The sequence below is a fragment of the Martes martes genome (genome assembly GCF_963455335.1).
Source record: "Martes martes genome assembly, chromosome: 3".
Classification (NCBI taxonomy): Eukaryota; Metazoa; Chordata; class Mammalia; order Carnivora; family Mustelidae; genus Martes; species Martes martes.
In genome coordinates, this window is record NC_137890.1 from 187,002,149 (window position 1) to 187,029,874 (window position 27,726).

General features: G+C 42.0%; 1 protein-coding gene across 1 annotated transcript in view; it reads left to right on the forward strand.

Annotated features, from left to right (window-relative positions):
• ANKRD44 (ankyrin repeat domain 44) overlaps positions 1-27,726 on the forward strand; it is a 316,406-nt gene that overhangs the window by 150,315 nt on the left and 138,365 nt on the right. The window contains exons 3-4 of the mRNA XM_080798591.1: positions 11,101-11,179; positions 22,772-22,842. Of these exons, the coding sequence (XP_080654717.1) occupies positions 11,101-11,179; positions 22,772-22,842 (150 nt within the window). The remainder of the gene's footprint in view (positions 1-11,100; positions 11,180-22,771; positions 22,843-27,726) is intronic.

Below are 27,726 nucleotides of genomic sequence, written 5' to 3' on the forward strand. Positions count from 1 at the left end.
TTTCTATGACTGCAGAACCTGTTTTTATAAGCTTTTGATTTTAATTCCTCTCCCCCCACCCACATGTGTATGAGAGAGAGAGAGAGAGAGAGACCCAGTCACTAAGTTATTGTTGTATCCAGAGTTGACGCCTTTGAGCATTGTCTCCTTTCATACCACACTCTTTCTTTCTCTCTCTGACATTTTCTAACACTGTGTTGTGTGTGTGTGTCTGCTCTTTGCTGACTGGTGTGATTAATCTAATATTAGTCTACTGTAGTAAAGAGCCCACTGCCCATAATCAAGAGAATGGGATTCTTTTTTTTTAAATTAACATATAATGTATTATTTGTTTCTGGGGTACAGGTCTGTGATTCATCAGTCTTACACAATTCACAACGTTCACCATAGCACATACCCTCCCCAGTGTCCATCACCCAACCACCCAACTGCCCTCCCCTCCAGCAACCCTCAGTTTGTTTCCTGAGATTAAGAGTCTCTTAGGATTTGTCTCCGTCTCTGGTTTCATCTTGTTTCCTTTTTCCCTCCCTTCCCCTGTGATCCTCTGTCTTGTTTCTCAGATTTCTCATATCAATGAGATCATATGATAATTGTCTTTCTCTGATTGACTTATTTCACTTAGCATAATACCCAAGAGATTGGGACTCTTTGAGGCTAGGACTTAGCATGGTGCCTGGCACCTAGAAAGCCCCGGTAAATATTTTGTCATTTGTATGAATGAAGGGTTCCACCACTGCCGTTATAGCCATGCGACCTTGAGCCAATCAGTTACATTCTCTGGATGTCTCTAATGCTTTCCAGTTCTAATATTTTGTACTTTTAGGCTTCCTCACCTGAGATTTTGATTCTGACTCTGTATGGTCATTTACCTGATGACAAATTTTCACCCTTGCTAGCCCCTGACAGCTGTGAAAAGCTAGCAGCTGCTTCCTCTTCACTCTTTCATCAATAGGAGATAACTTTCCAATTATTTTCTTGGTTATCTGCCTTTCATCTTAGGCACCTCTGTTTTGTTGAAGAAGTTGGTTAATGAAGTCATTAGAAGAGACAGTGAGCTTAAGGCGGGGTCCCTAACTGAACCTGGACTTCTCACCTCATTGTTTAGCTCTTTGGAACCAACAGCAGTTCTAACCTACAAGTTTCCTTAAATACCCTTAGCAGTAAAACATTCCCACCTGTATAAGAAGTATGGTTTCTTCATAAAAACTATTCAACAAATGCATTAAGCTGAAAGACACTGCTTCTTAATATGCTTGGGAGGCTTCACAGAACAGCTGTGAACTTTATTAGGGTTTGGGATGCGAGAGGAGGTGGTGCTCTGAAGACCTGCTCTGGTTTTCACCACACACTCCTCATAATATCTCTGCAGTGGCCTGATGTCTGTTACTGATTCACTGGCAACAAAGTAGAAGCATCTTGGCCAGTTTTCCATTCTGTAGGATGAGAAGATGAGAATCCTTTTCCATGTTCTGTTTCTCCTCTCGAGATGTGTTCCTCGCCAAATGATATCAAATAGTTGGCCCTCCATCAACTTCCCCAGACAGAAATCGATCTAAAAGGGCTTCTCCTATTTGGGAATCTCTGCGTACTGTGGTAAGATCTCCAAAGTCCCCTGGTAATCCGCTGCTGAAATGTGCCCACAGGTTAGGCATAGATCATCCACCTTCCCACTTGTCCTTGATTTTCTGGACTTAATTTCCACATCCTTACTCAATACACATTTGTCAAAGGTTTTGTTTAGGAAATGTAAGTGTTCCAAGGGGTTTTGAAGAGAACTCTTGCTTGTGCCTATTTTTAAAACATACAGACTTAATCCAACACCCTATTCTTTTGCAAAGGACTTCACTTTTATGTCTACACACTAGCAAGACATGAGTTGCCTCAAAAAAATTAACACATTATTGGTTGATTAGATTCTGCTATTTTCCCTTTTAGCTGAATTTACCTTGTTGCCTGGTATATATATTTTTTAATCCATAAATATGCCCTTCTTTATGTTTCCCAAGCAACAGAATTTTTTAAAGTTTTGTTTATTTAAGCAATCACCCCACCTAACGTGGGGCTTGAACTCAAAACCCCAGGATCAAGAGTCACATGTTCTACTCACTGAGTCAGCCAGGTGCCCCACGATGGAATGTTTTATTTGCCTGCTTATGTGTTTTCTGCTTTATTGAGGTATAATTGACATGTAATATACTAATGTAATATACTAATATACATGTAATAAAGTAGAGGTACCATTTGCAACATTTCGACGTATTTATAACCATGAAACAGTTACCGCAATGGAGGTAATGAGCATCCCATCACCCCCACAAGCTTCCTTGGGCCCTTTATAATCCTTAACCCCTACCCCTTTCAATCTTTCCTCCCTCCTTGGGCAACAACCAATCTGCTTTCAGTTGCTGTACCTTAACTTGTGTTTCCTAGAATGTTTTATAATGGATTAATACAGTATGTACTCTTTTTCCGCTAGCTTCTTTTACTAAGCGTAATTACTTTGATTCATCTATGCTGTGACATAAAGCCATAGTTGTTTCCTTTTAGCTTCTGAGTACTGTTCCATTACTTGGACATACGGTGGCTTATTCATTCACCTGTTGGTGGAAATTTGGGTTGTTTCCCATTTTTGACTATCACACATAAAACTGTTGTGAACACATAAGTGCAAATCTTTGTGTGGACATATGCTTTCATTTCTCTAGGGTAAATTCCTAAGAATCTGGATCATATAGTAGGTCTGTGTTTGACTTTTTAAAAAAATTGTTGAATTGTTTTCTGATGTTGTACCATTTTGTGTTCCTACCAGCAGTGTGTGAATGTTCCAGTTTCTCTACTTTCTCAACCCTGGATATCATCAGACCTTTTAATTTTAGCCAATTTAATAACTATATCATTTTAATTTGCAGTTCCCTAATGATTAATGATGTTGAGCATTATTTCATTTGCTTATTTGCTATCTGTATATCTTCCTTGGTGAAATATCTGTTCAAATCTTTTCCCTACTTTTAAAATGGATTGTTTGCTTTCATGTTAGTGAATTTTGAGAGTTTATTTGTATATTCTAGATAGAAATCTTTTATCCAATATATGCTTTTATCCAATATATGCTTTAAATATTTTTTAAAATCTAAAAAAAATATTTTTTTAATTTTTTTAAAATCTTAAAAATCTTTTATCCAATATATGCTTTAAAAATGTTTTCTTCCACTCTGAGGCTTATCTTTTCATTCTTCTAACAGTGTGTTTAGAGCAGAAGTTATTAATTTTGATGGAATACAATTTATCAGTTTCTTCTTTTGTGGGTTATGCTCTAGTGTTATATCTAAGAAATGTATGTCCAGCCCCAGGTCACGAGGAATTTCTCCTATGTTTCCTTCAGCTATTTTATGAGTTTACATTTAACTTTCTTTTTTTTTTTTTTTGATTTAACATTTAGTTTTGTGATCCATCTTGATTTAATTTTTGTTTAGGCTGCAAGTTCATTTAGGCTCAAAGTTCATTTTATTTGCATGCGATTATCTAATTGTTACAATGCTGTTTGTTGACAAAGCTATCCTTTCATTAGTGAATTGCCTTTTTATCATTTTTGAAAATCCTGTATGTTGTCCATATATATATTTTTGCACCAATACAATGTCTTGATTACTGTAGCTTTATGATAAATCTTAAAATCAGGTCATGTTAATTCCCCAACTTTATTCTTCTTGCCTGCTTATACTTTTGCTTATGAGAATTTTGTCCTTAGGTCTATATTACTAGGTCAAAGTGTTAATTGTAATGAAAAATAAATTTCATTTTGTTTACCAAGGCTTGTAACTCTTCGGAGAGTCAACAAGAGCATGAACAATGGAATCATATCTGGTTCTGAATCCCAGTTCTACTATTACTAGCTATGTGACTCTGGTCAAGTTACTTATCATCTCAAACTCCCAGGTTCCTCTACTGTCAAATGGGGATGATAATATGTACCTTACAATGGTGTTTTAAGGATCAAATTAGAAAACATATAATCTCTGATATAATTTTTATTTAATATGTATTATTTTAGTTTAAAAAATTAGTATAATGAAAATATCCAATATTTAGTTACCTAAGGCAGATACAATCCAAACATCTTTGGCATTCTCATTTCTCTTACTTTACCTTCATTTTAAATGATTTTTGAGTGATTCTTGTTTAGTTTTAAGAATTAGATGTGGTTTTGAGGTTTGGACTTAACAATTTGAACATGTTTAGAGATAGCAAAATGTACCAGTGTTTTTCATACACCCATGTTACGTTCAAATGGATGGATTAAAATACCCACAGACTGATGACTGAATAAAGCTGTTTGATGCTGGATGTATGTAGGGGCAGAGATTTGCTGTCACCTTTGAGGCATAAAAAATTCCAGCTAAGGAATATCCAGCTCCATAGGGTAGTGCATGCATGGATGATGAATAATGAATAAATTTTTCTCTTATGGTAACTTGGGGTAGACATTGATCCATCTCCGCTGTTTCTAGGCGAAGGCATAACTTGAGTTTTCATTGAAGTTGAATTAAACGATATATTAAAAACTCTACACATCATAAGGAAAAGACAAACTGAATGGAAGTGGGTAAAGGATAGGTAGAGGTGATTCGTAGTTGAAGAAGACAAAATTTTAATAAACACATGAGAAGAGCCTTAATTTCACTTGTAGGTAGTGAAATGCAGATCAGCAACAGTGAAATATTGTGTCAGGCACATCATATTGGGAGAAAGTAATAAGGTTGATAACATCAAATATTGGGAGGAATGTTGGGGAAAGAGCACATATATGGCTGGGAAGTGGGAATTGTGAAACTATTTTTGAAAGCTATTTGAAAAGACCTGATAAAGTTGAGTACGTATATACTCAATCTAGCTTTGCCTTTTCTTGGTACCTGCCCCCAGATATGCATTGCAACGCCATTCGTAATGGTTAAGAATTGAAAACAGTCTAATGTGTCTCCTCTCTCCCTCTGTCTCTGTCTCTCTGCCTGTCTCTCTCTCTCTCAACACACACACACACACACACACACACACACACTCCTCTCAAGTTATTTTCTAAACCATTGCAAGTCACAGTACTCACGGCACTTTACCCCTAAAGCTATTTTTTAAAACAGAATTCTGAAGCGGATATAGAAATGTCAACTTATTTGATTTTGCTGGTGGGAATATACAGATCTGTTATTTTCTGTACCCCTCTGTATCCATGAGATGGTAAAACCTGAAAGTAAACATGAAAATTTTAAGAAGAACCATGACATTTGTTTCTCTGCTTTCTTTTCCTCTTTTAAATGTCTCGTAATTCCTCACTGGAAGACCAAACATCTTTCCCATTCTGTGTCTTGCTGGATTTAAATCTATCACACGTCTTCGGCTCTTTTCTTCACAGGATTTGAAATATCTCCACATTAACTATTTTGCGTTCAGAGCTGTTTTGACGTCTCCTGGCCTCTAGTGATCTCTGTTCACTATCGTATTAAGCTCATTGGGCCTAACGAGCTTGCTCCTTTGCTGTTTGTGGCAGTTGCGACTGACGATCACAAATTCACTCCTGTGTTGCATGACGGCAAGGCTTTGTGGCGGTTGTTTTCTTAACATTGCTTCATCTGCCTGTCTTGGTATGTAAGAGTTTTATATGTAGGGAGGGATATTTGTTTTAGTGTATGATAGATACTTAAATTGAAGATTAGGTCATGCTCTTCTAGCTGAGAATTTCCAAAGCATGTAATAAACAATTCTTAATCTTTAAAACAGAGCGTTGGGGTGCCCCCTACACGGTATTTTTGACTGCCAGAATGGCCTCTCTGCCCATGTCAAGCTCACTTTATGTGTACACACTTCAAGTTCCCTATTTTCTTTCATCTGCCTCTTTGGTAAACAGACGACAGAAACTTCCTCTGCCTGATCTCTCCATGACATACTGCAAATTTAGCTCAGACGCCAGCTGGCTGTGTGTGTCTCTGGCTATTCATAGAAAGGAAGGGTTTACCTTTCTTCCTTCTGGAGAAACCTGTGACTTTTCATGGGTCCAAATCTATTTTCAAAGGGCTATTTGGAATTGGAGTTGCTGGGTAATGGGAAAAGGTCTTTTTTTTTTTTTTGATACTTGAATAATCTTTTAAAAAATACACCGATGAGTCATTTCTTGTGTGTTGATCATACCGTGCTTGTTTTTGAATGATTTTTCTCCTCTTGCATTCACGGGTGTTGTAAAGACCACCATGACCGTCCCTTCGCTGTCGGTCATTGCGGACCATTCACAGGAGCACTGGGCGGCCGTGAATGCAAACAGAGCAGAACACTTAGCTCAGCCACTGCATCTGTCTGAATGCTACTCTGCTCCTGGCCTGGTCCTCGATTCTAATTTTGATCCATTAACAATCCCTAAGTCAGCCTGTAAGATACAGGCTGACCTGGAAGTCTGGCCCTGGGTTTCTGAAGCTTCCAGATAAGCTGGAGCCAGTGGGTTTCTAGGGAGTCCTGGACAAGATGTGCTTATTTCCCAATTCAGAAGTGATTTTTTTCTCTGTCATTTAGATTTCCTGCCCAGGGTGGGTTTCACGGCAGTATTCATGAAGACGTTTGTCTCGTTGCTTTTGGTAATTTTCTTAAATCATTTAACTTCACAAATATCACTAATTGCCACTTTCCTGTTATTACTTTTATTCAGATGCCCTAGATTTGGAAACCAGTAATTGGGCTGTAAGTTTCTTTAGGGTGTGGACAGGATGTTTTAAATTTTGTATTCCCGACATCCTCCACAATGCCTAGGGTAGAATAACTTCTCGATAAAGATCCACGTCTAGAACATATGGCCGAGTAAGTGACTCTAAAACTTATCCCAAAGTCACGGTCCTTATTTTTTCTTCTCCTGGCCTTCTTGTTTATGCTTCTGATTTTCATCTTAGACCCAAGTCTTAGATGATTGCCCGCATCATGGGTTTGCACTGCTTTCTGAAACTCTCCCTACACTCTTCTTCCTCAAATTTTGTTCATTTAAAAAGATATAAAAATTATTTTCTTTTTGGGTTTTGTCTTTCGTATCTTAAGTGATTTTATTTTTTAATTTTTTTAAAGGTTTTATTTACTTGACAGAGAACGCAAGCAGGCAGAGAGGCAGGCAGAGAGGGAGGAAGCAGGCTCCCCGCTGAGCAGAGAGCCCGATGCGGGGCTCGATCCCAGGACCCTGGAATCATGACCTGAGCCGAAGGCAGAGGCTTTAACCCACTGAGCCACCCAGGCGTCCCCCTTAAATGCTTTTAAATGTCATTCGTATCTCTGATTCTTCTGTTATCTCAGGTTCTCTCTGGGTGTTGTGCCTGCTGACTCCTGCTTCTGGCTAATTTGCTTCCACGTGAGTCTTGTGGCTTAGGCTTGTGAGCTCGTCTTCACTGGGGGCTTAGCTTTAGACGTCCTAAGTTGCTTGTATCGAAGACACGTCTCTTCAAACAGGTTTTGTTTCCTCTTGACACCCTGCGGATGTCCTTGGCCCAGAACCAATTTTATGCCTATTTTTCAGCTTGAAAGGTCCTGGACTGTGCCGGTATTGTGAATTCAAAAACCCAAACCACATGAGGACAGATTCTGGGAATGCAGGTGCTCAGTGGAGACAATTTTATTCCCCCGTCAGGAATCTAGGCCAAGACACTGCCTTTCCGTCTACCTGTGAGAGTGTTTGGCTTTTTTTTTTCGACATGAATTCATTTCAAGAATCTTTCTTCAAGACATGTCAAGGACTTTTCTCTATGTGAGGGTGTCAGTTGTAGTTCTTCACCTCATCTCCCATCCCGAGGTGCTGGGCAAATGACACAATCTCTCCCTAGCTTTTCAATCTAAAAAAATCATCTTTCAAATGATGATAATAAGATTTAACAGCAAGTTTCTGAGTGATGTGTCTGTTCTTATAGGGATGTTACAAGATTCAACTAGTAGATTAGATAAAAGGCGTTTTGGAAAAAAAAATTAAAGCACTCCATAATTAGGTTTTGTTTCTTCTTCTAGATACCGTTGGCCTAGAACACATTTTTGCTAGTATTATTACTAGTATACTCTTTTCTCCAGACTCTTTGCCTTCCTTTTTCTACCATTACATCTACTTGTCCATTTGTCTAGCTTGTGGCCAAGTAGAGTGGACTCATACTTAGGCAGAGGATGAATGGCAACCTCCCGGCTGATTCGACCTACCTGACCGAGGACGGTGATCACTGTGGCTCTGTTATTTACCTCTCCACTCATGACCCTGTCTATCACTCAGGTTCCTCCATAGAGTGCTGGTGTTTGTAACATTTCATCAGTAGTTACTGTTATTTTAGTTAAGTGCATTGCTTTTTTAGTTGAGGTCTTGGTAGCGCATGAAATTATTTATATAGTTCTGATACTTTGGAGAACCAAAGAACTGCTACCTGAATACAGATCCTCTTTGTAGCTACCTGTCTATGGCATGTCACTGTTGGTATAGTTGTTCTGGAAGCTTCAGGAAACCTTTAAATGCATGTCAACAGGGCACCTGGGTGGCTCAGTTGGTTGAGCAACTGCCTTCGGCTCGGGTCAGGGTCCCAGAGTCCTGGTATCGAGTCCCACATCAGGCTCCCAGCTCCATGGGGAGTCTGCTTCTCCCTCTGACCTTCCCCCCTCTCATGCTCTCTCTCACTGTCCTTCTTTCAAATAAATAAATAAAAATCTTTAAAAAAAAAAAAAGCATGTCAACAGGAACGCTGGTAGTTAACAATCAAGAATTTTTACTATGTGATCTCACATGACACACACCCATTTTATGTTATAAAATCTTCAGTTTGAACAAGCTGTGTCATAAAAGGGGCCACAGAATCAGCAAAGCCAGTCTGATAATGACAGACCAGCCAGTTTTAGATATTGAGGTTTTCTTGGCTTTTTATTTGAGGCCAAGCTTTCAAACAGAGCATTGACTTTGCTTCAGGTCAGATGAAGTCATAATTTGGGCTGGGTTAGTCCTTGTTTAAATCACTTAGGTAAGGTTTAATTTGTTGAACCAAACCCTGGAACCAGTTCAGTTGACAGAAGAACATATAATTATATAACTTTTGTCCCAAGGCTCAAGAGAAATGTTTCATAGATACAGTGGGGATTCAGAGAGAATTTGAGGCTAAGATGGCAAGTGCTGTAGAGAGAGCAGTAGAAGAAACAGAAACAGAAAACACTTGTGAATGTCTAGTGTCAGTGCTTCATATAGTTCTTTGTGCCAATTAATACATTTGAAATGTTTTTCAAGTTTTCAAATACTGAATCTCTATTTTCACGGTAAGTATGACATAATGATAAGAGGATTACTGTGGCTGTATATCTTTCAGAATTTTCTATGGCATACCTTTACTTTATATGGAATAGTTACATGACTGTCCTCTTTCCACTTACTGTAATAGTCGCCTGCAACATACACAGACGATGTAAATTGCAATCTAATTCAGACTTCTCTTTTTTATCCACTTAAGAGTAAGTCCAACCCTTCATGAAACCTACTTGCCAGGCCTCCTAACAGATAGACTGATTTGAAGATATCGCCTGTCTGCCATCTGTCTTAGATGTTAATGAGTCACAAAATGCCCAAAAGCAGTAGTCTGAAGGAGACTGAGAAAGCGCTGAGGGCTGGAACTGTTGGAAAACAGAATGGTGTCCTTGGGCAAATCCGAGGGTGGTTGCGTAGGTTGTGTAATCAAGCGATAAAAGGACCGATGATTAAAATCAACAGCAACTTCACAGATCTTGAAACTAAAATGCTTGCTGGTTTTAGGCGAAACCTCAAGAATGTAGCCTACAAACTTTGGTTACCGTGTGGAACGGTCAGGGAAGTTTGTAGAAGAAGCAGTGCACACGGACGTGTTCAGTTTGGCTGATTTACGCTGAGCATCAAGTTTTCTGCTCCTGTGGGGACAGAGAGGAGGAAGACCAGTTCTTTCCCCTGTGGGGTTCTTCGTCTTGGAGGGAAGGTATCCACGACTCTCTATGCTCATGGCAAAACAGCTTTGCCTGGAGCTCTTGGTGTGCTTGGGCCAAGCTTCGTGCCTGCCTAGGCCTTTATTTACTGACATTATCTTGAATTCTCTCATCAGAGATTCCAGTTTACAGATGGAGAAGCAATATTTTTCCCCCTGCATTTTATCGTGTTAACAACACAATATGTTAAATGCTTTGCCAAGGACTGAGACTGAAGACTGATAGGAAAAAGTCCAATCTTGGCTCTGCTATGTACCTATGGGGTCTGGAGGAAATTTCGTAATTCATTTGAGTCACAGTTTTCTCATCTGTAAAACAGAGAAGCTCTCAGCTTCAATGTCAGTATTCTCAGAAAGGCCTTGTTCTTCCTGTCTAAGGAATCTTGTTCCCATCTCCCCAGTCACTGGACCCCATTACCGTGTTTTAGTTTTGGGATAGCCTTTATCACCATCTGAGATGATGTCACGTGCCTTTGGTTTCCATGAATACTGGCAGCCTCCCCACTTGAATGTAAATTTCACGAGGGCAAGGACTGAACCCCAAATCTGGTTCGTGGCACATGATAGGCATTCAGTAAGTGTCACATGAATGGGTAGTGAACTAGGCAACAGTTCATAGAGATAGAAAGGAGAAGGTGACTGTACTTAATGTTTTATGTCTTTGTGAAGAATTCCACTGTGTTCCATTAGAAAGAAAACAAATCATTGCATGCTTTGAACACTGCTATTAAGGTAGGTAGAAGGATTTGAGTTTTTGTTTTGTTTCTGTTTTTTGTTTTGTTTTGTTTTCTTGTTTTTTTGTTTTTACCATAAGGAAGGTCTGAAAATAAATTGAATTTCTTATCCATTGCATGATAGGCTAGCCCTGACCTGAGCTTGGCTCCAACAAAAGGAGCAGGGAGACAAACACAATACACAGACACAGGGCAGGATCTTGTGTACCTATGACTGTGGGAGATGCAGAGAGAAATGTGTACCCAGAGCTCACCTGAGTAGGTTTTGGCCTTCACTCTCTCCTACAAGCATTAAGCTGAGAGCAAGTGACGTGTTTTACTCAGCCTACGGAAGGCACCACCAGCCTCCACTGACTTGCTTATCTTTGCTGCTGTTTCAGGATTCTGAGAAGCGAACCCCACTTCACGTGGCTGCTTTCCTGGGAGATGCAGAGATCATTGAACTCCTCATTCTGTCAGGTAAATACCAGCTGTTCTTAAAAGTCGGGTGCAGATGCAAAGTTCAGTGACTACAAATTCAATCACTAGACCAACTACTTCAGCGAACCCAAACAGATTTCTTTATTGTGCTCGTGGAAGTGGATTTGACCAGCGATTTTATCAGTAGACAAAAAACAATGCAAGAGGTTATTCTTAATGGAAAATGACGTCTTCCGTAAAACATTTATGTTGCCTTGAAAGTCTGATTTCTGACAAATCAGGCCCAGTATTATAGATGAATTCAATAGGTGTGAATATCTTTGCATTTTTTCATTGTTAAAAAAAATGAACAAACAAAACTCATTCCTTAAAGCCTACACAAACAAACGCCAAATGTATGTTTGTATTTATATACATTTAAATTGGCAAATTGTGGCAAAACAATACTATGTTTTATCTATGGACACATGACTATGACTATGTAATAAAACATGGAAGGAAAGGAAACATATCAATTTCCAGATAGTGGTTACCTCTGAGGGGTGGTTGAGTAAGAGAGGGAAGGGTAAAAAAGAGACTACAACTCTGTAAAATATTTTCTTTAAAAAAGATTGGAAGCAAATATGGCAAACGTGGTTTTGTGCTATTATTCTCTTTATTTTCTTAAATATCTCATTGGATTTAGAAATGTCAGTGCTTTCATTTTTGGAAACCTGTGTGCTTAGTACATCTCACCAAACTGGTTTCCAAAACCAATATGTGCTCTCTCCCTTGAGTATTTGCTAGACAAATCCCCGGAATGGATCTGAGCGCGCACACGTGTCTCAGTGTGGATTGCAGACTGACTGGATTTCCCCCTCCTCCTTTTCGTCTAGGGCGATTAAAATCTGGAGGAAATACTTCTGCCCACAGACTATGCAAAAGGCCTATACTAAGGTTTTGCCTTTATTTGCGGTAGTAAAGGGAAACTGTAGAATTCCAAAGTAAACTATGCAAAGGTAGGAGCTTATTAATGCATGTATTCAAACAGATGTGGGGAACACTGTAGAAAAAACAAAACAAAACCCAAGAATTGTGCCGTGACACACCAGGATGATTCACGTGGCTCTTACTTTTGTCGTGTTCATGTTCTAGAGGTGGATTTTCCCAGGAAACAGGTATTCTGTGCCATACAACGCGTGTGCCCTGTGCTCCTGACAATTGCACGGAGCCTAGGTTAGATTTTATGTGGCATTCCTGTGCTTTCATTCCTGTCCTTCCTTCTGACAACTTTAAAGATGCTCCAGGGCTATGATCCAAGCAAACACATATTGTTTGGTGCAGACACAGACTGTGGTCAAGAGCCAGTACACACCTGGCCGGTGGCCCCGGCAGTGGAAATTTGGTCCGTGGAAGATTGTAGGCAGAATCAGTGGGGTGTAAAATAAAGAATTTTGTGGGATGACACTGAAGTGGTCCTAACCATCCAAATGGACTAGGAGACATCTCAGACTCTCAGAGGAATGCTTAGTTCATGTATGCGCAAATTCAAAATTTTGTCTTGGACTCCCAGCTTTGGTTTTTGGTTTGTCCGTTTTTCCACTTCTGATGGAAGATGTTAATTCTGCAGCATGAAGTTGACCCATCTGTTTTCTTCAGACATTTGCAGGCTGCTGACTTTCGAGAAACGTGGCTTCACATCACCATCATGTGAGATGGAGTCCAGAAGCCTCTCTTTCGTGGGGCTCACCCAGTAGAGCCTGGAGAGATTGTTCCGTAGATCTCGATTAGCACACCTGTGTGGTCTCAGAATTACTGAGCTGTCAGCCTCTCTAGTATAATTTGGATGGCGCGTGCTACAGAATTTCTCTTCCTCCTTATATCAAGTTAGGGAGGCTTAGGGTATGGGAGAGCATTGGGCGAAGTGCTTTAGAAATTTTACTCAACTGCAGAAGCTTAGACAAACTCTTGGAATTCACATGGCTTTAATTTCCCTGAAAGGTCCTTAATTCAATTTGTATATTAAATTCCTAAAGAAATATCATCACAGGAGCATGATGATTTCATTTCTGAGCTTACATCTGGCGGCTGACGCTTCAGGGAATCCAACCAAACTTTTTTCCAGTTTAATAATGAATGAGGTGCTAATGATTCCCATGTTGAACAAATAATTTAGCCTTGCCAGAATAGCCCATTACAGCTGTGTACTCCATTGTTGTATTAACTTACAGAGCAGGGTGTAACCCAAGCCCACTCAATTCCTACTGACATTATCTCCTAGTAGCCAGGAAGATGGAACCCTGAATGTCTCTGAGTAGAAAGGGTGGAATTCAAGCTTTGAAACTTTCCTCTTCTTACAACCGCCAGTTCAAATTCTGGCTTTATTTCCACTCCCTGCCTCTGGCTTCTGTTTGAGAACTAGCCAAGTCGGGATTAAGGTCAGAAGAAGGTTAAGTTTGCTAAATTGTTTGCTGGAGATACATGAATGAGACCAGGCGAACCCATCAGTGGCTGAGTTAAGAGTCCAGGGTTGAACTCCAGGAAGCTGAACACAAGGGGCGATGAGCACGGTGAGAGGACCCCATTCAGAAACTTGGGGTGCACAAGGGTTCAAGTCCTGGGCTGAAGGAAGAAAACTGGAAGTACCCATCTTCTAATATGCCAAGTGTTTGTGAGGTGTAACTACTCATTAAAAATGATATTCATTAGAACATCGGCCACAAAAACAAGTGGTATTCCTGTAAAATTATTTCCTGTGATTTTGTCAAAAGGTGACTACCATTCTCAATGCAAATTGTTATCAGAGTAGGTGGCAGGTCATTCTTTTGATGTTTTAATGCATAATAAATATTCATCCTTTTGTGGTTGGATTTGATTTTTTTTTTTTTTTGGAGGTGTTTCTGGTGAAAGAGGGGTGATTAAACCAAGTAGTGCTGGTTTTAGTGTCCTCAGTGTGGTGTGATTATAATGAGATGTTTTCTGGTGAGTGTGTCAGCTAGCTCTAAAGGCAAGTCCAAAGGGAGTTTGAAGAATGTTTTAAGCAATTGCCACAAACACTAAATGATCATACACTCTTCCAAGGTCGTTGCTTTGAAGGACAGGGCTCCTGGGCTGTACTGGTCTGTTTGTTTCAAAGCAAAATCAATAGCAATCTGATTTCATTCTATTATAATCATATTTCATTTATGATCTTTCTTTCGTATTTATTTCTACAATTAAAAGTCGAATTTTGGATAACCCAGCCTTAAGAATCAGTCCTTCTCTCTGGCCTGTAAGGTTTTTCAATCCCTTAGTCCACCTTTTTCCTTTGTTTTACTTCTTCCTAGATGACAAGGCTAAGAGAACAGAAACAGTGCCTTTGGGAAAGAGACTTAGTTTCCTTTACTCTTGATCTCTATAAAAAAAAATCAAGTGGTAATAGGGGTACGATGTAAGCATACTTCATCTATAATTAGAGTAGATGCCTGACAACTTTGAGTTGGATCTTTGTTTCTGGAGAATCAGTTATAGCCTAGCACTTTTTTTTTTTTAAATGTTCAAGCTTCAAAATGTCCTTGGGTAAAAAGCATTTGCCTTTAAATCATTAGACATGCAGACTCTGTGTCCTTCAGTGCACAATGGCGCCTGACAGGCAGGTAAATAACATGAAGCTTCCTTTAGAAAAATCAGTTATAAATATTCAACTCAAAACCTTCCGACGTCTCCCTCTGACATGTAAACAAGACTCTTGGACGTGTTGGACGGAAGAGGATGAGGAAGCCCGTGGCAGGGGGATGACACTGATGAAATAGGCCTTCGTCCCTGGTCAGATAAACTCTGCTTTTGTCATAATAATTTTGCTGTTCCGGGAGAGGAGATTTTCCCGGCAGCTGGCTGTTTAACCTTCTGGAGGTGGATGCGTGGAGGGATGGAGACCGAAGGAAGCCACTTCCTAGATTTCTAATTATTTTTCCATTCCTCAAGTGACTTTAATGCTACACAGAAACAATGCTGGTGTGGGTTGTTCGTGACACACCCAGTGTGTGTTGCTTTATGATACTTAGCGAGCTCGGGGTCATTTTTCCCCTTGAAAGAATTTGGATTATTAAATGCCACTTTGGGTCTACTTAAAACTGGAAGTTTTCAGAATATATAAATAACAATAGGAACAACAATACAATGTAAATGTAAAATTATAAGAAAAAACAATAGAATAGAATATATCATATGTCATATAATACATATTATTACAATATAATGGCAAAATAGAGGAAATGGGCCAAGAATATGAACAAGCAATTCTCAGAGAATGAGTTGCAAATGGCCAGTAAACAAACATTGGAGAAGATCCCCAATCTCACTATTAAACAGGGAAACCGAGAAATGTGATGCTATTTTCTCCCAATCAGATTTGCAGTATTTTAAATGACTGATAATACCAAGTATTGATGAGGAAGTGGGAAATGAAGAAATCTCATACAGTAGCTCTCTTTGGAGGGCTGAGACCGAGGATTAGGACCAAAAATGTGCATGACCCATGACACAGGAAGTCCCTTTCTGATGGTCCGCCCTAGAAAAATGCTTGCATGTTTGGATGAGGAATCACACTATGGATGTTCACAGCAGCACTGTTTGTATAAATATTGGAAACAAATGAAATACCCATCAATGGGGAGAATATCTAAAAAATATAATGTCCTTGTGTGTTGGAATACACGTGGTAATGAAAAAGAATGGACTTGTACTGTACGTGTCAACAGAGATGGGTATGAAAAATATGTTGTTGGGTGAAACGATTCAGAGTGTCAATTCAGAAACATTCAGAAGTTCAGAATGTTGTTGTAGCAGGAGACAAGATTCAGAAGGTTATGACAAGCTGATATACTCTATGTAAAAGCGTACTTAAAAAACACTGTTGGTTTTCTTAAATTATTGCATAATGTTTTAAACACACAAAAAGAATATTGTACTGACCACTCACCTTAATTCTCTCAATTTTCCATGGTACACAGATTGGCATGTAAAGGGATAAAAGAAACTGGAAGCTTATGTACCAGGCTCAGGGCAGTGGTTTTTTCCCAGTAAGTGGAAAGAGTCCAGCATTGAGGATGATATTAAAGAGGAATTTACCCAAATATGTGAATTCATTAAAAAAAAAAAACAGTGCGTTCATGCATTATTCATATGATCAAAACATGAAGTAAAATAGGAATGTTACTTTTCTTTTTTTTTTTCAGGTTTTATTTTTATTTTGTTTTATTTATATTTTTATTTTTTTGCTTTTATTTATTTTTTTAATTTCTTTTCAGTGTCCCGAGATTCATTGTTTAGGCACCACACCCAGTGCTCCATGCAATACGTGTCCTCCTTAATACCCACCACCAGGCTCCCCGAACCCCTCACCCCCTGCCCCTCCAAAACCCTCAGTTTGTTTCTCAGAGTCCACAGTCTCTCATGGTTCGTCTCCCCCTCCAATTTCCCCCATCTCACTTCTCTCCATCTCCCAGTGCCCTCCATGTTATTCCTTACGCTCCACAAGGAAGTGAAACCATGTGATAACTGACTCTCTCCCCTTGACTCTTCTTTGTCTAACCTCAAAGTTTCCAGCATTTTACTTTCACAACTAACCTTTTATAACACATTCATGAGGATTCATCTTAACAATAACCCGTAGTTACTTCCTTTAGAAACATGTTATAGAGCATTCTAGTGCACATACACACAAAGACAGAAATAGGTTGTGTGTATAAGGGAGAAAGAGAGGGAGGGAGGGAGGATGAGAGAGAGAGAGGGAGGCAGTGAGGGTGTGGGGGAGAAGGTAGAGGGAGACTAAAGGTAAGATTTCAACACGCAGTGGACAAAGCAGGTGGGTACAGGTCTGGGAAGGTACCACACACAGGCACTGTGCCCCTCGTTAGTATCCTGGTGGTTTGCCTGGTGAGGAGCTCCTGGGTTGAGATGCTTAGATTCAAAATGAGGTGATAAGATGACATTTGGAGAGATGGTGAAAGATTCCATCAGATTCTAGAGCTCGCTCACCTTTGGGTGGTCATGGACTTCCGTGGTCCCACCTTTTCTGGGTGTGTGGACTTGCCTCTGTTCTATAGCTGGGGGTCTACCTGTGGGGTCAGCTACAGTGATTGTGGGGGGAAGAGAGGATGAGAAAGAACAATGAGAAGCATGAGAAAGTAACAATGAGACCAGCAAGGAACACATTGTTAACCTGAAAATTTCTTTTCAAATTGGACTGTGCAGCCAAGGTTATCTAGAAATCCAATAGCAGTTGTGGTTCCTAATCCTTTACTCTCCTGGGGTGAGCCTTAGGAACATCCTGGAAGAGACTATGACTGGGCCACTTTAGATAGGGAAATGTCATTTTATTTTTACCAAGGAGAAGGTCCGCTAACTGAGAACAAAAAATAGTGTAAGAAAAAGCATCTCAATCCTCCCCATTTTTATGAAGAAACATAACACTTCAAATGTGCTAGCTTTCTTAAAAATGTTTGATAGTAAATATTTCAAACACAGAAAATATGAAGAACAATATAATACCTGGGTACACCAAGTTTTAAGAAATCTAAACATTTTCTCCATGTTTATATATATATATTTTTTTAGATTTTATTTATTTATTTGAGAGAGTCAGAGAGAGAGAGAGAGAGCATGAGAAGGGGCAGGGTCTCCCACTGAGTGGGGAGCCTGACGTGGGGCTTGATCCTGGTACTCCGGGATCATGACCTGAGTTGAAGGCAGACGCTTAACCAACTGAGCCCAACAGGCACCCCTCATACCTTTTTCCTAATAAAATATTGAAGACACACTTGAGCCCACGTGACATACTTCAGCCTTTCTCCCACCACCCCTCCCTAGAAACAACCACTAACCACAATTGGTATCTGTTTCTTTAGCCACATTTATTATTTTTATTTCATGCCTGTGCATCCACAAACCATGTATAGAATTGTTTTTATAAATTTAAAAACTTTATATAACTGGCATTATGCCGTAGGTATTACTTTGCAACCTCATTTGTTCATTCATGTTGTGTTTTTGAAGTGCATCTGCTTCTGTATAAATAAAACGTCAGTCCCCCCATTTCCATGACAGGGGGCATTCCATTGTACGAATATACCACAACGTATTTATCCATTTTCCTCCCGACCAACACTTAAGATTCCAGTTTCTTGCTGTTACGAACATGCTGCAGTGAACATTCTTATACACGTGTGAGAGTTTGTCCAGGGTATACAATTGGGGGGTGCTGGGTAGTAGGGCACATGTATTGCCAATTTTCCTAGGTAGCACCAAACTGCTTCCCAAAGGCGGTTGTACCAGTTCATGCTTCCACCGCCTGTATGGAAGTCTTAATATTTCTCCATACCCTTGTTAACTCTTGGCATTGCCCTACTTTATAATTTTCACCAATTTGATGGGTGTGAAATGGTATGTTAATGTTGCTCTCATATGCTTCTCCTTCTTGAATTTTGAGAAGCCTATTTTTCTAGGCGTCTTGCCATTTGGGGTTCTTCTTGCATTAGCTTTTGAAGTTTATGCACATGCAATGCAAAATTTACTCTCTCAAAGGCTATGAATAATAAAATGTGTATTTCTGTTTCATATTATTATAACCAGTGCTTGGCGCTAAAAGGAGAAAGGTGGGAAAGAAGGAAATGAAATCAAGAAGGGAATATGTACACATATATACTTGAAAATAGATATACGAAAATGGAGAAAGAGAGAGAGATGGAAAGAGGGAGAGAGGAATGAGTGTAAGGAACGGAGAGAAAGATGGGGACAGTGAAAGGGAAGCTTAATCAGTGTTTCGTTGAATGGCTAGTGATGGAGTGAAGCACAGTGCCCAGGAGCTTGGGCATGGAAGTCAGACTGCCTGGGTTCAAATGTACCCCTTCCTAGCTGGCTGCCTGGAGCCTGTTAATTCTCATGGCCTTCGTTCCTTCATCTACGAAATTGGCATTGTAATAGCATCTCCGTGTTGAATGGACTACACGTTAGCGTACAGAGTTAAGAGCTCAGATTATGTTAGCAACTTTGAATAAGGCTCCTAGCTGTCGCTGGGCTGTAACAATAGAATTGTAACTCTTTATTTTTATTTTTTAAAGATTTTTCTTTATTTATTCAACAGACAGAGATCACAAGTAGGCAGAGAGGCAGGCAGAGAGAGAGGGGGAAGTAGGCTCCCCACTGTGCAGAGAGCTCGATGCAGGGCTCGATCCCAGGACCCTGAGACCATGACCTGAGCTGAAGGTAGAGGCTTAATACTCTGAGCCACCCATGTGCCCTATAAATTGATTTTTTAAAAAAGATTTTATTTATTTATTTGACAGACCGAAATCACAAGTAGGCAGATAGGCGGGCGGGAGCGGGGGGAAGCAGGCTTTCCATTGAGCAGAGAGTGCGATTCGGGGCTCAATCCCAGGGGATCATGACCTGAGCTGAAGGCCGAGGCTTAGCCCACTGAGCCACCCAAGGCGCCCCAAATTGTAGCTCTTTAGAACTAAAGGGAGCTCCTCAGCCAATGAGTCTCCAAGTCTGGCCTCTACTGCTTAGCATTTGGATCTGCACTGCCCAACATGGTAGTCACAAACCAGCTGTGGCTCCTGAGCACGTGATGTGTGGCCAGTTTCGGCGCAGATGTGCTGTAAGGATGAAACACACATTGGATTTTGAATACCCATTTTTCTTGAATTTTTTGAATTTTTGAATACACATTTTTCATCTGCATAAAAAAGAATGTAAATTCCCTCAATAATTTTTTCTTTTTTTTTTTTAAAGATTTTATTTATTTATTCGACAGACAGAGCTCACAAGCAGGCAGAGAGGCAGGCAGAGAGAGAGGGGGAAGCAGGCTCCCTACTGAGCAGAGAGCCCGGTGTGGGGCTCAGTCCCAGGACCCCAAGATCATGACCTGAGCCGAAGGCAGAGGCTTAACCCACTGAGCCACCCAGGCACCCTCCCTCAGTAATTTTTAAACTTGATTGCATGATGTTTTAGATATATTGAGTTAAGTAAAATACATGACTAAAATTAATTTTACTTGTTTTCTTTATCCCCTTTTTAATGTGGCTACTAGAAAACTTAACATTGCATCGCTGACTCCCATCACATTCCCACCGGACAGGGCTGACTTTGAGGCTCGGAATCTGAGCTGACTTGGTACCTGTAGCAGGTGTTGCATCTGTTCCTTCCTCCACGTCGTGTTCCTTCCTCCAAACGTGGTGAAGGAAGGGATGACTAGAGTGGGGAGAAGGACATGGTGCCGATGCGTAGGTGGCAGCTCAGACCTAGAGTGTGCTGTGGCCCAGGTGTTCTCCCTCTCAGATGACTGGTTCGACTTTGTGACAGGAAGTTCCTTAAAAATGAACAGGGCGAGCGAAGGGAAGCTTGAGGCAGGCTTCTCCGGGGGAGGAGACTTGCACCCAGCCCTTTAGGGTGTCCACTCTGGAGCAGTTAACCCAGGACTTCCTGCTCCAGGGGAGGGAGATACCTACTGCCTTTGATTCTTAGCATCCCCACGCTGGTTTCATTTGAGCCTATTGAGGTAAGGGCTTGAGCCTCCTAGGTAAGCTGCCTGGATGGAGTTAGCAGAAGTAGGATTTGAAGCTTGATAAACTAAACAACAATTTTTCAGTGGCTTTCAACCTTGACAGCATATTAAAATAACCTTGGGTCTTGGGGAGCTTTTAAAAACTATTTGTGCCTGTCCCCATCTCAAACCAATGAAATCAGAATGGCGGTGGGGGGGACAGATTTTTTTGTTTTGTTTTAGGGAGTATTATGTTCTTGTTTTCTAGAATCAATATTGTTGATGGTATTTGTTCTTCAGTTAAACAGAAAAATAGTGTAAGGTCTATGATTTGTCGTTTCTTTTTTAGGTGGTGGCTTAAACTGAATTTCGAGCTCACTTTTTTAACCCCCCCCCCCAGAGAGTGAGTGGGGAGAGGGGCAGAGGAAGAGGGAGAGAGAGAATATTAAGAAGACTCCATGCCCAGGTGGAGCCCAATGCAGGGCTTAATCTCAAGACCCTGAGATCATGACCTGGGTGGAAACCAAGAGTCTGACACTTAACCAACGAGCCACCCAGGTGCCGCTCTGGCTCACTCTGACCCATGAAAGTCTCCTGTTGCCTTTTTCTTTTACTTTTTAAAACTAAGTTTCTACTTTTCAGCTCTCAGCTGTCCTTGGCCGCACAGAGATGGATCAGTCCTGCTTCCACTGGACTCATTTTCTTGGCCCTTGTTCCAGAGGCATCCCCTGCGCACTTCCCCTCCTCTGCCCTACTTTCTAGTTCCTTTGATTCATCCCTCCAGTCTTCTTCCCCCTGAGCGCCCTTCCTTGTTGGCCTGAGGCTAACATAGGTTCCTCTTACTGCATCTACAAAGATATCACACATACTTATCTTATCCTTCCCTTTTATTTCACAAAATTTTCCATCTGAGCAAAAGACTGATCAAAACCCCGAACCTGGGGGAACTGGGTGGCTCAGTCAGTTAAGTGTCTGCCTTCAGCTCAGGTCATGATCTCAGGGTCCTGGGATTGAGTCCTGCTTCAAGCTCCTTGCTCAGTGGGGCATCTGTTTCTCCCTCTACCCCCCCCACTCATGCTCACACACGCACTGTCTCTCTCAAATAAATAAAATCTTAAAAAAAACAAAACAAAACCCTGAACCCCCCAAAAGGAAGCTGATGTTGGGTGTTTCTGTGGTTCACTTATAGATGTGGTGGGCTTGCACTCATGGGGAACTGAGAGGCTATCTCGGAAGGAAGGCATTCTCTACTCTTTTGGAATCCATTCACATGGAGCTTTTGTCCCCCGATTGGTGATGCGGCTCCCAGAAAGTTGAGCGTGAGGGCACATCCCTGAGTGTGAGCTGGTTCTGGCTCATGTGAACCTGTCTGTCCCCCCCAGAGTGGAAGGAGCTCTGAGCAACTTGCATAGGCTTTGTGTTACGTCTCTCCAAAGCTCCATGGAAGCCGGCTGCTTGCTCCCAAGATATCTGGCTGGTGCCAGGGAAATCATCGAGATTCTTGGATAGAACAGATTTCTGCGAATCCCCTTAGCCCAGATCAAGTCTCATCGAACTCAACTTTACAAGATTGGTTTAAAATCCAGCTGACCTCTAGTAGACCTTTGTTGGAACGCAGCTCATCATTGACAACTTGCCAAGAAGGCCATTGTGTGCCCTGTGAGATTAAGTCTACTTAGTGACTAAAAATAATGTATGTGACTGTGTATTTTATAGATAAAATTTTATATTTGTATATAATCATATATTTTGTATGTATGTATGCATATATATTTACATTACACATATACCTGCAAAGTTCTTCATTCTTCAGGATCTACATGACCCTACTCCTGGAGAATCTCAGACTCTTTACCACTGTGTCTCCTATCCAATGAGATATCGCACTTCTCGTCTAGTCTTTACCCAATTTTTGTGCCATTTTCAGCTCCTGATTTCAATTTTTTCTACTGTACTGGGTCTCTCCTCCTGTCTGGTGGCTAGAAAGTACATGACTGATACAAAGGGAAAAAAACCAAAATAGGGTGGTTGTACAAGGCAGATGAGAGCACAAGATATTCCATTTGACTTAACATGAGTAGAATTTCCCCTGACTGTGTTATGCCTCTAACTTGTGCTTTTGCTTGCAGGAGCTCGTGTCAATGCCAAGGACAACATGTGGCTGACTCCACTGCACCGGGCTGTTGCCTCCAGAAGTGAAGTGAGTGATTATCTTATTTAATCTAGTACCTCCAAGCCCTAGAAAGAGAAAAATGCTTTCTGCTAAACTAGGGACTCTTGCTTGTGAACAAAAGGCTTTTGTTTCTAATGTAAGAGGGTTACCAAAATGGAACAGTTGACTTTTTGGAGCACCTCGTGCATGCCAGGCATGGTGCTGGGGGGCGGGGGGCAGGGTGGTGACCGGAGTAGTCCAAGGTGGACAGAGTGACCCTTGACTTCGGTGAGTTCTCCGTCTGGAGAGGGGGTGGCAAACAGGTAAGCAGATGAGTGCAACATCATTGGAGAAGTCTTCCAAGAAGGGATGTCAGTTGAGCTGGTCCTTAGAGGCACTTACCAGGCCAGGGGAAGGAGGGAGGCAGGGGGATAAACGTGCTAGGGGACAAGGGACATGGAAATGAATGGATGGCAGGTTCAGCTGGATGTAGACAGAACAAGGGGTATAGTGGAGGTAAGTCTGATAGCAGAGGCTGGGTCACATGGCAGAGGGCTGGGGGTCCTCTGAGTGCTGGGGTGTGGTCACAGGGATAATTATGAACCTGACAGCATTTGGGACCTCAGGAGGGTGGGACAGAAGAGAGGCCCCTGGGGGAATGGTGGGGCCATTAACTGAGAAGACAGAGGCGGAGCAGCAGGGAAAGGAAGCCCACAGTCCTGCATGAACATCCCGAGGTCGGCAAACGTGTCACCAGAATGGAAGCTCCAGAAGGGCAGGGACCTGTGTTTTGTTCCCTGGTGTATCCCAAGCCTGGTCCACAGTAGGTGCTCAAGCAAGAATTTATTTTGAATTCTGGAAATGCTGGTTTTAGATGATCATGATTCATACAGTCAGGTCTAGCACTTAGGAACTGAGAGGAGGGTCGTTGAAGCTACAGCAGACAGATCAGCTGGTTCAGGGAAAGTAAAGGTGGTGAAAAGAGAAAACCAGTGTGGGTGAGGGCTGGCGGGGAATGCTGGTGACTGTGAGCCCTGAAGCCTGGTGAGAGGGGTCACTCACCGTCCCGGGAGACCAGAGGCTTACCCAGGAGGCCCTTGTCATTGGCACTTGTCTTTGTGGCGGATTTGACCAGGTGACTCCTCTGATACTGGAGAAGGTGCTGTTCTCCAGGTCTGTCTGGCAGCAAGTGCTGTTGCCGAGGGTGCCTGCTAATGTCGCAAGTGTCGGTGCCTGTCGTCAGGGTCAGCTTTTTCTCTTTGGCAACTGTCTGGAAATTTCACAAAATACTTGGTGCCTGACACTTTTCTCAGTGCTCATAATCTTCCTTGCTGTGCTGTGTGATTTGAGCAGTTTTTATAAGGCGTGGTTTGTGTTGGGACACCTGGGTGGCTCAGTTGGTTGGGCGTCCACCTTCGGCTCAGGTTGTGATCCTGGGGGCCTGGGATTGAGCCCCACATTGGGCTCCCTGCTCAACGGGAAGCCTGCTTATCTCTCTTGCTCTTCCTCTATGTGTGCTCTCTCTCTCTCGCTCTAGCTCTCATGCTCTCTCAAATGAATAAATAAAATCTTAAAAAAAAAGAAAAAAGAAAGAAAAAAAGAGAAGGTGTGGGTTGTGTTCTCTTTTCTGAGGGCCCCAGGGAATGAGGAAGGTAAATGATCCTAAGTTGCTGGGCTTATACTCTGGGGAATCCAGAACCTTCTTATGGTCATTTCTGTTTTACCTGCGAAAGCAGGGACAGTGGCTGCTTGAGCTGGTATGACCAGCTTCACGAGACCAGCTCGTTCAGAGGAGTATTTCCTGGTCTTTTAAGACCATGTGATCTTTAGCAAATTTATTTTTAAGGATCTTCTGAAAAATATGGGTTTGTTTCCTCTTTTAACAAGAGCCAGGTCTTTTAAGTTAAAAAAAAAAATTCACTAAGCACTTCCTATATTCTAGGCCTTGTGCTTAGAAGGCATGTAGTCTAGTGGGACAGAAAGACAGAAGACTAGATGATTTCAGAACTATGGGATCTTTCCCAAGTGCTCTCTCCCTTTGTTAGGTCCGCTACTTGCTTCAGTCCTCAACACGTCCATTTGCAGCAACCATCAGCTTGCCTTCTTTACCTGTCTTTAGAGTGAGTTCAGTCAACCCAGTGATGGATCAGTCTTTCTATCTGAGAAAGGCGTTTGTTGCTTCTCTAAGGAACCAGCTCCCTCTGCAGGTTTGCTGGGGCAAAAAAATCCCTTTCAGGTGTCTCTTGGCCAGGAAGGAATTAAACACAGACCCAGAGTTGTAAATAATCAGGGTCATATATAAACTTGTGAAAGAGGATGTCTTCCTATTAATAACTACTGCAACAAGTTGAAAAGTTTCTTATGAATATTGGAGTCTTTGTAACTATCACTGGAACTGACTGTGAGCACATCTCTGTGCCTGGTGGTTCTAAATTCAGATTTCTTGCTTCCTTTGAATTGGATGCTACTGCCTATACATTGTGCCTCCCCTAAGTCACAGCTGAGGCAAGAGAAACGGGCTTGATGGGGAAACGGCAGAGAAGGTTTGGACTGGTGTTTTGAAAGCTGGCTGCCGAAGGGGACCTGTGCGCTCAGGTGAGAGCTGGCATGTCGGTCCATTGCTTGGATTGGCAAACACCGGTATTACTTATATGAATATGAATTAAAAACCCTTTCTTCATTGAAAGGCTTATAAACTCTGTACTGTCCTCAAAGCCCTTTGCTTCTAAATTGTAGGTAATTGATGGTTCCGGGTTCAATCAGGGGACCAGAAGCACCGAGGGAGATCCAAGATAAGATTATTTATTACAGTAATTAGACCTTCCACGATTGTGTGAGCTGCTGGAGAAGTTTGTGTCAGGCTGTCCCCCTGGGTTCTGTGTGATCGTGAAGTCACTGTCGGCAGGCAGGGTCTGCTGCTGGGGGAGGATAAAAACTGCTGTGGGCTTCACCTTATAGCTTACAGGCATGTGGCCCAAGGGTGGGAGAAACTGAGGGAGATAAGTTCTGAAGACGCACCAGCGATGCCTTCTGCCACCACGTGGCTCCGGCTGGTCGGTGACAACGTAGGCAAGCTGCCCCAGCACAGATGCCCAGCACAGCAGTCAGCCTGTGCTTTCGTGGTGCCTTTCAGAACGCCGGAAGAGTGTTTTTGTGGCCAATAGGACTGGGGCGGGGATCCTGAGCAACGCAGTTCCAACATAGGCTAAGTTGACACAATATAAAACTACCCCTGAAATTGTTATTCTATTCTAATTAAAAAGACCTTATCGATAGTAAGTTCCTTGAAATGAGTGCTGCCCCTATTGCCTGTCATTGTGTTTCTAGGATCTTGGCTGCTCGGTAAACAATTGTTTTGTTTACAATGGTTTTTTTTTTTTTTTAATTTTTTAAAAAGGATTTCATTTATTTGAGAGAGAGAGAGCATAAGCAGGGGGAGCTGCAGAGGGAGAGGGAGAAGCAGGCTCCCTGCCAAGCAAGGGGCCCGATGTGGGGCTTGATCCCAGGACCCTGGGGTCATGACCTGAGCCGAAGGCAGATGCTGAACCTGCTGAGCCACCCAGGTGCCCCTAAACAATTGTTTTCTGAGTGATTCGTTAAAGACTGTCGTTCTAATAACATAAGCTATGTTAACTTGATTCTCTGTACAACCGCTAACGTAGAACTAGTCTGCACCACAGAGAAGGCCGGTGGCAATCATCTTGCATGTATGCAAGGTAGACCCATGTGAAGCTTGTTTCTGAAGTGTAGCCCTGGGAGCCATTTAAGCCACTGGAACCTGCAGTATCAGGGTGAGTGTCAAAATTGTATGCAACAGGGACGCCTGGGTGGCTCAGTTGGTTAAGCAGCTGCCTTCGGCTCAGGTCATGATCCCAGAGTCCTGGGATCGAGTCCCGCATCGGGCTCCTTGCTCAGCAGGGAGCCTGCTTCTCCCTCTGCCTCTGCCTGCCTCTCTGTCTGCCTGTGCTCATTCTCTCTGACAAATAAATAAAATCTTTAAAAAAAAAAATTGTATGCAACACAGGTACCCGTGGAAGTCAGAGGTATCAGTTTAAGTCAAGAGTTCTGACCTTTCTTTCCATCCAGGCAAATTTTATGGTCCAATTTCTATGTCTGGAAAAATCATGTTCGTTGCTAAATTTACTTCCTGAGCTTGTAATAGCAATGGGCATATCAGATCATCTTACTGATTAAACATCCACCCATGCCTGACAGAAAAGCGCCTACACAGACCGGAAAGTAGAACAAGGCAGGGTCATACCCGCTGAAAATGATCCAACGTGGATTGGGTTCTGGAGATAAACCTTCAGGACTTTTCCTGGTACTGACCAGGCTGTGCCATGTGCTTCCTTCCGATCCAGTCCCAATCCTCCTGATCCAGAACCCACCCCTCTCCATGTCTGGGGTGCCCAGGGAGGAGACAGCCAAACAAATAATGGAGCCAAGCAGCACCGTCCATTGACTCATCAACTCCCCCACCAACTGCTCCCCCTGTGAGAAGACATGAAGAGCGTCTCTTGCCAGAATATTAGGGAACAAGTTGTGCAGTTCTAGATAACATAGACGAGCAAGATTTGGGCCTTACAGGGAGAGTTTTCTGAAGCATTGTGAGTTATTTCATATCATTTCTCCTGTTTAGCTATTCTTGCTGCTTTTTGGTTTTCTTTCTTGGAAAAGAGCAGCCTTGGGGACAGGAATTAAATCCATACGAACCTGGCCAGTTTAATACATGTTTATTGAAGCCCACTTGATGCAAGGCACTGTTACATGTGCTACACGGGCCTGAAAGGGTACAAAGTGTGTCTTCTAGGACATGGTATTTAGGCCAGACAACCAGGCACACAGCCTGCTGTGGCCTACGTCCAAATGCAGTTGGCCTTTCACGCATGCATTTTCTTTTAGAGTGACCGGGGAATAGCTCCTTTGGTGAAC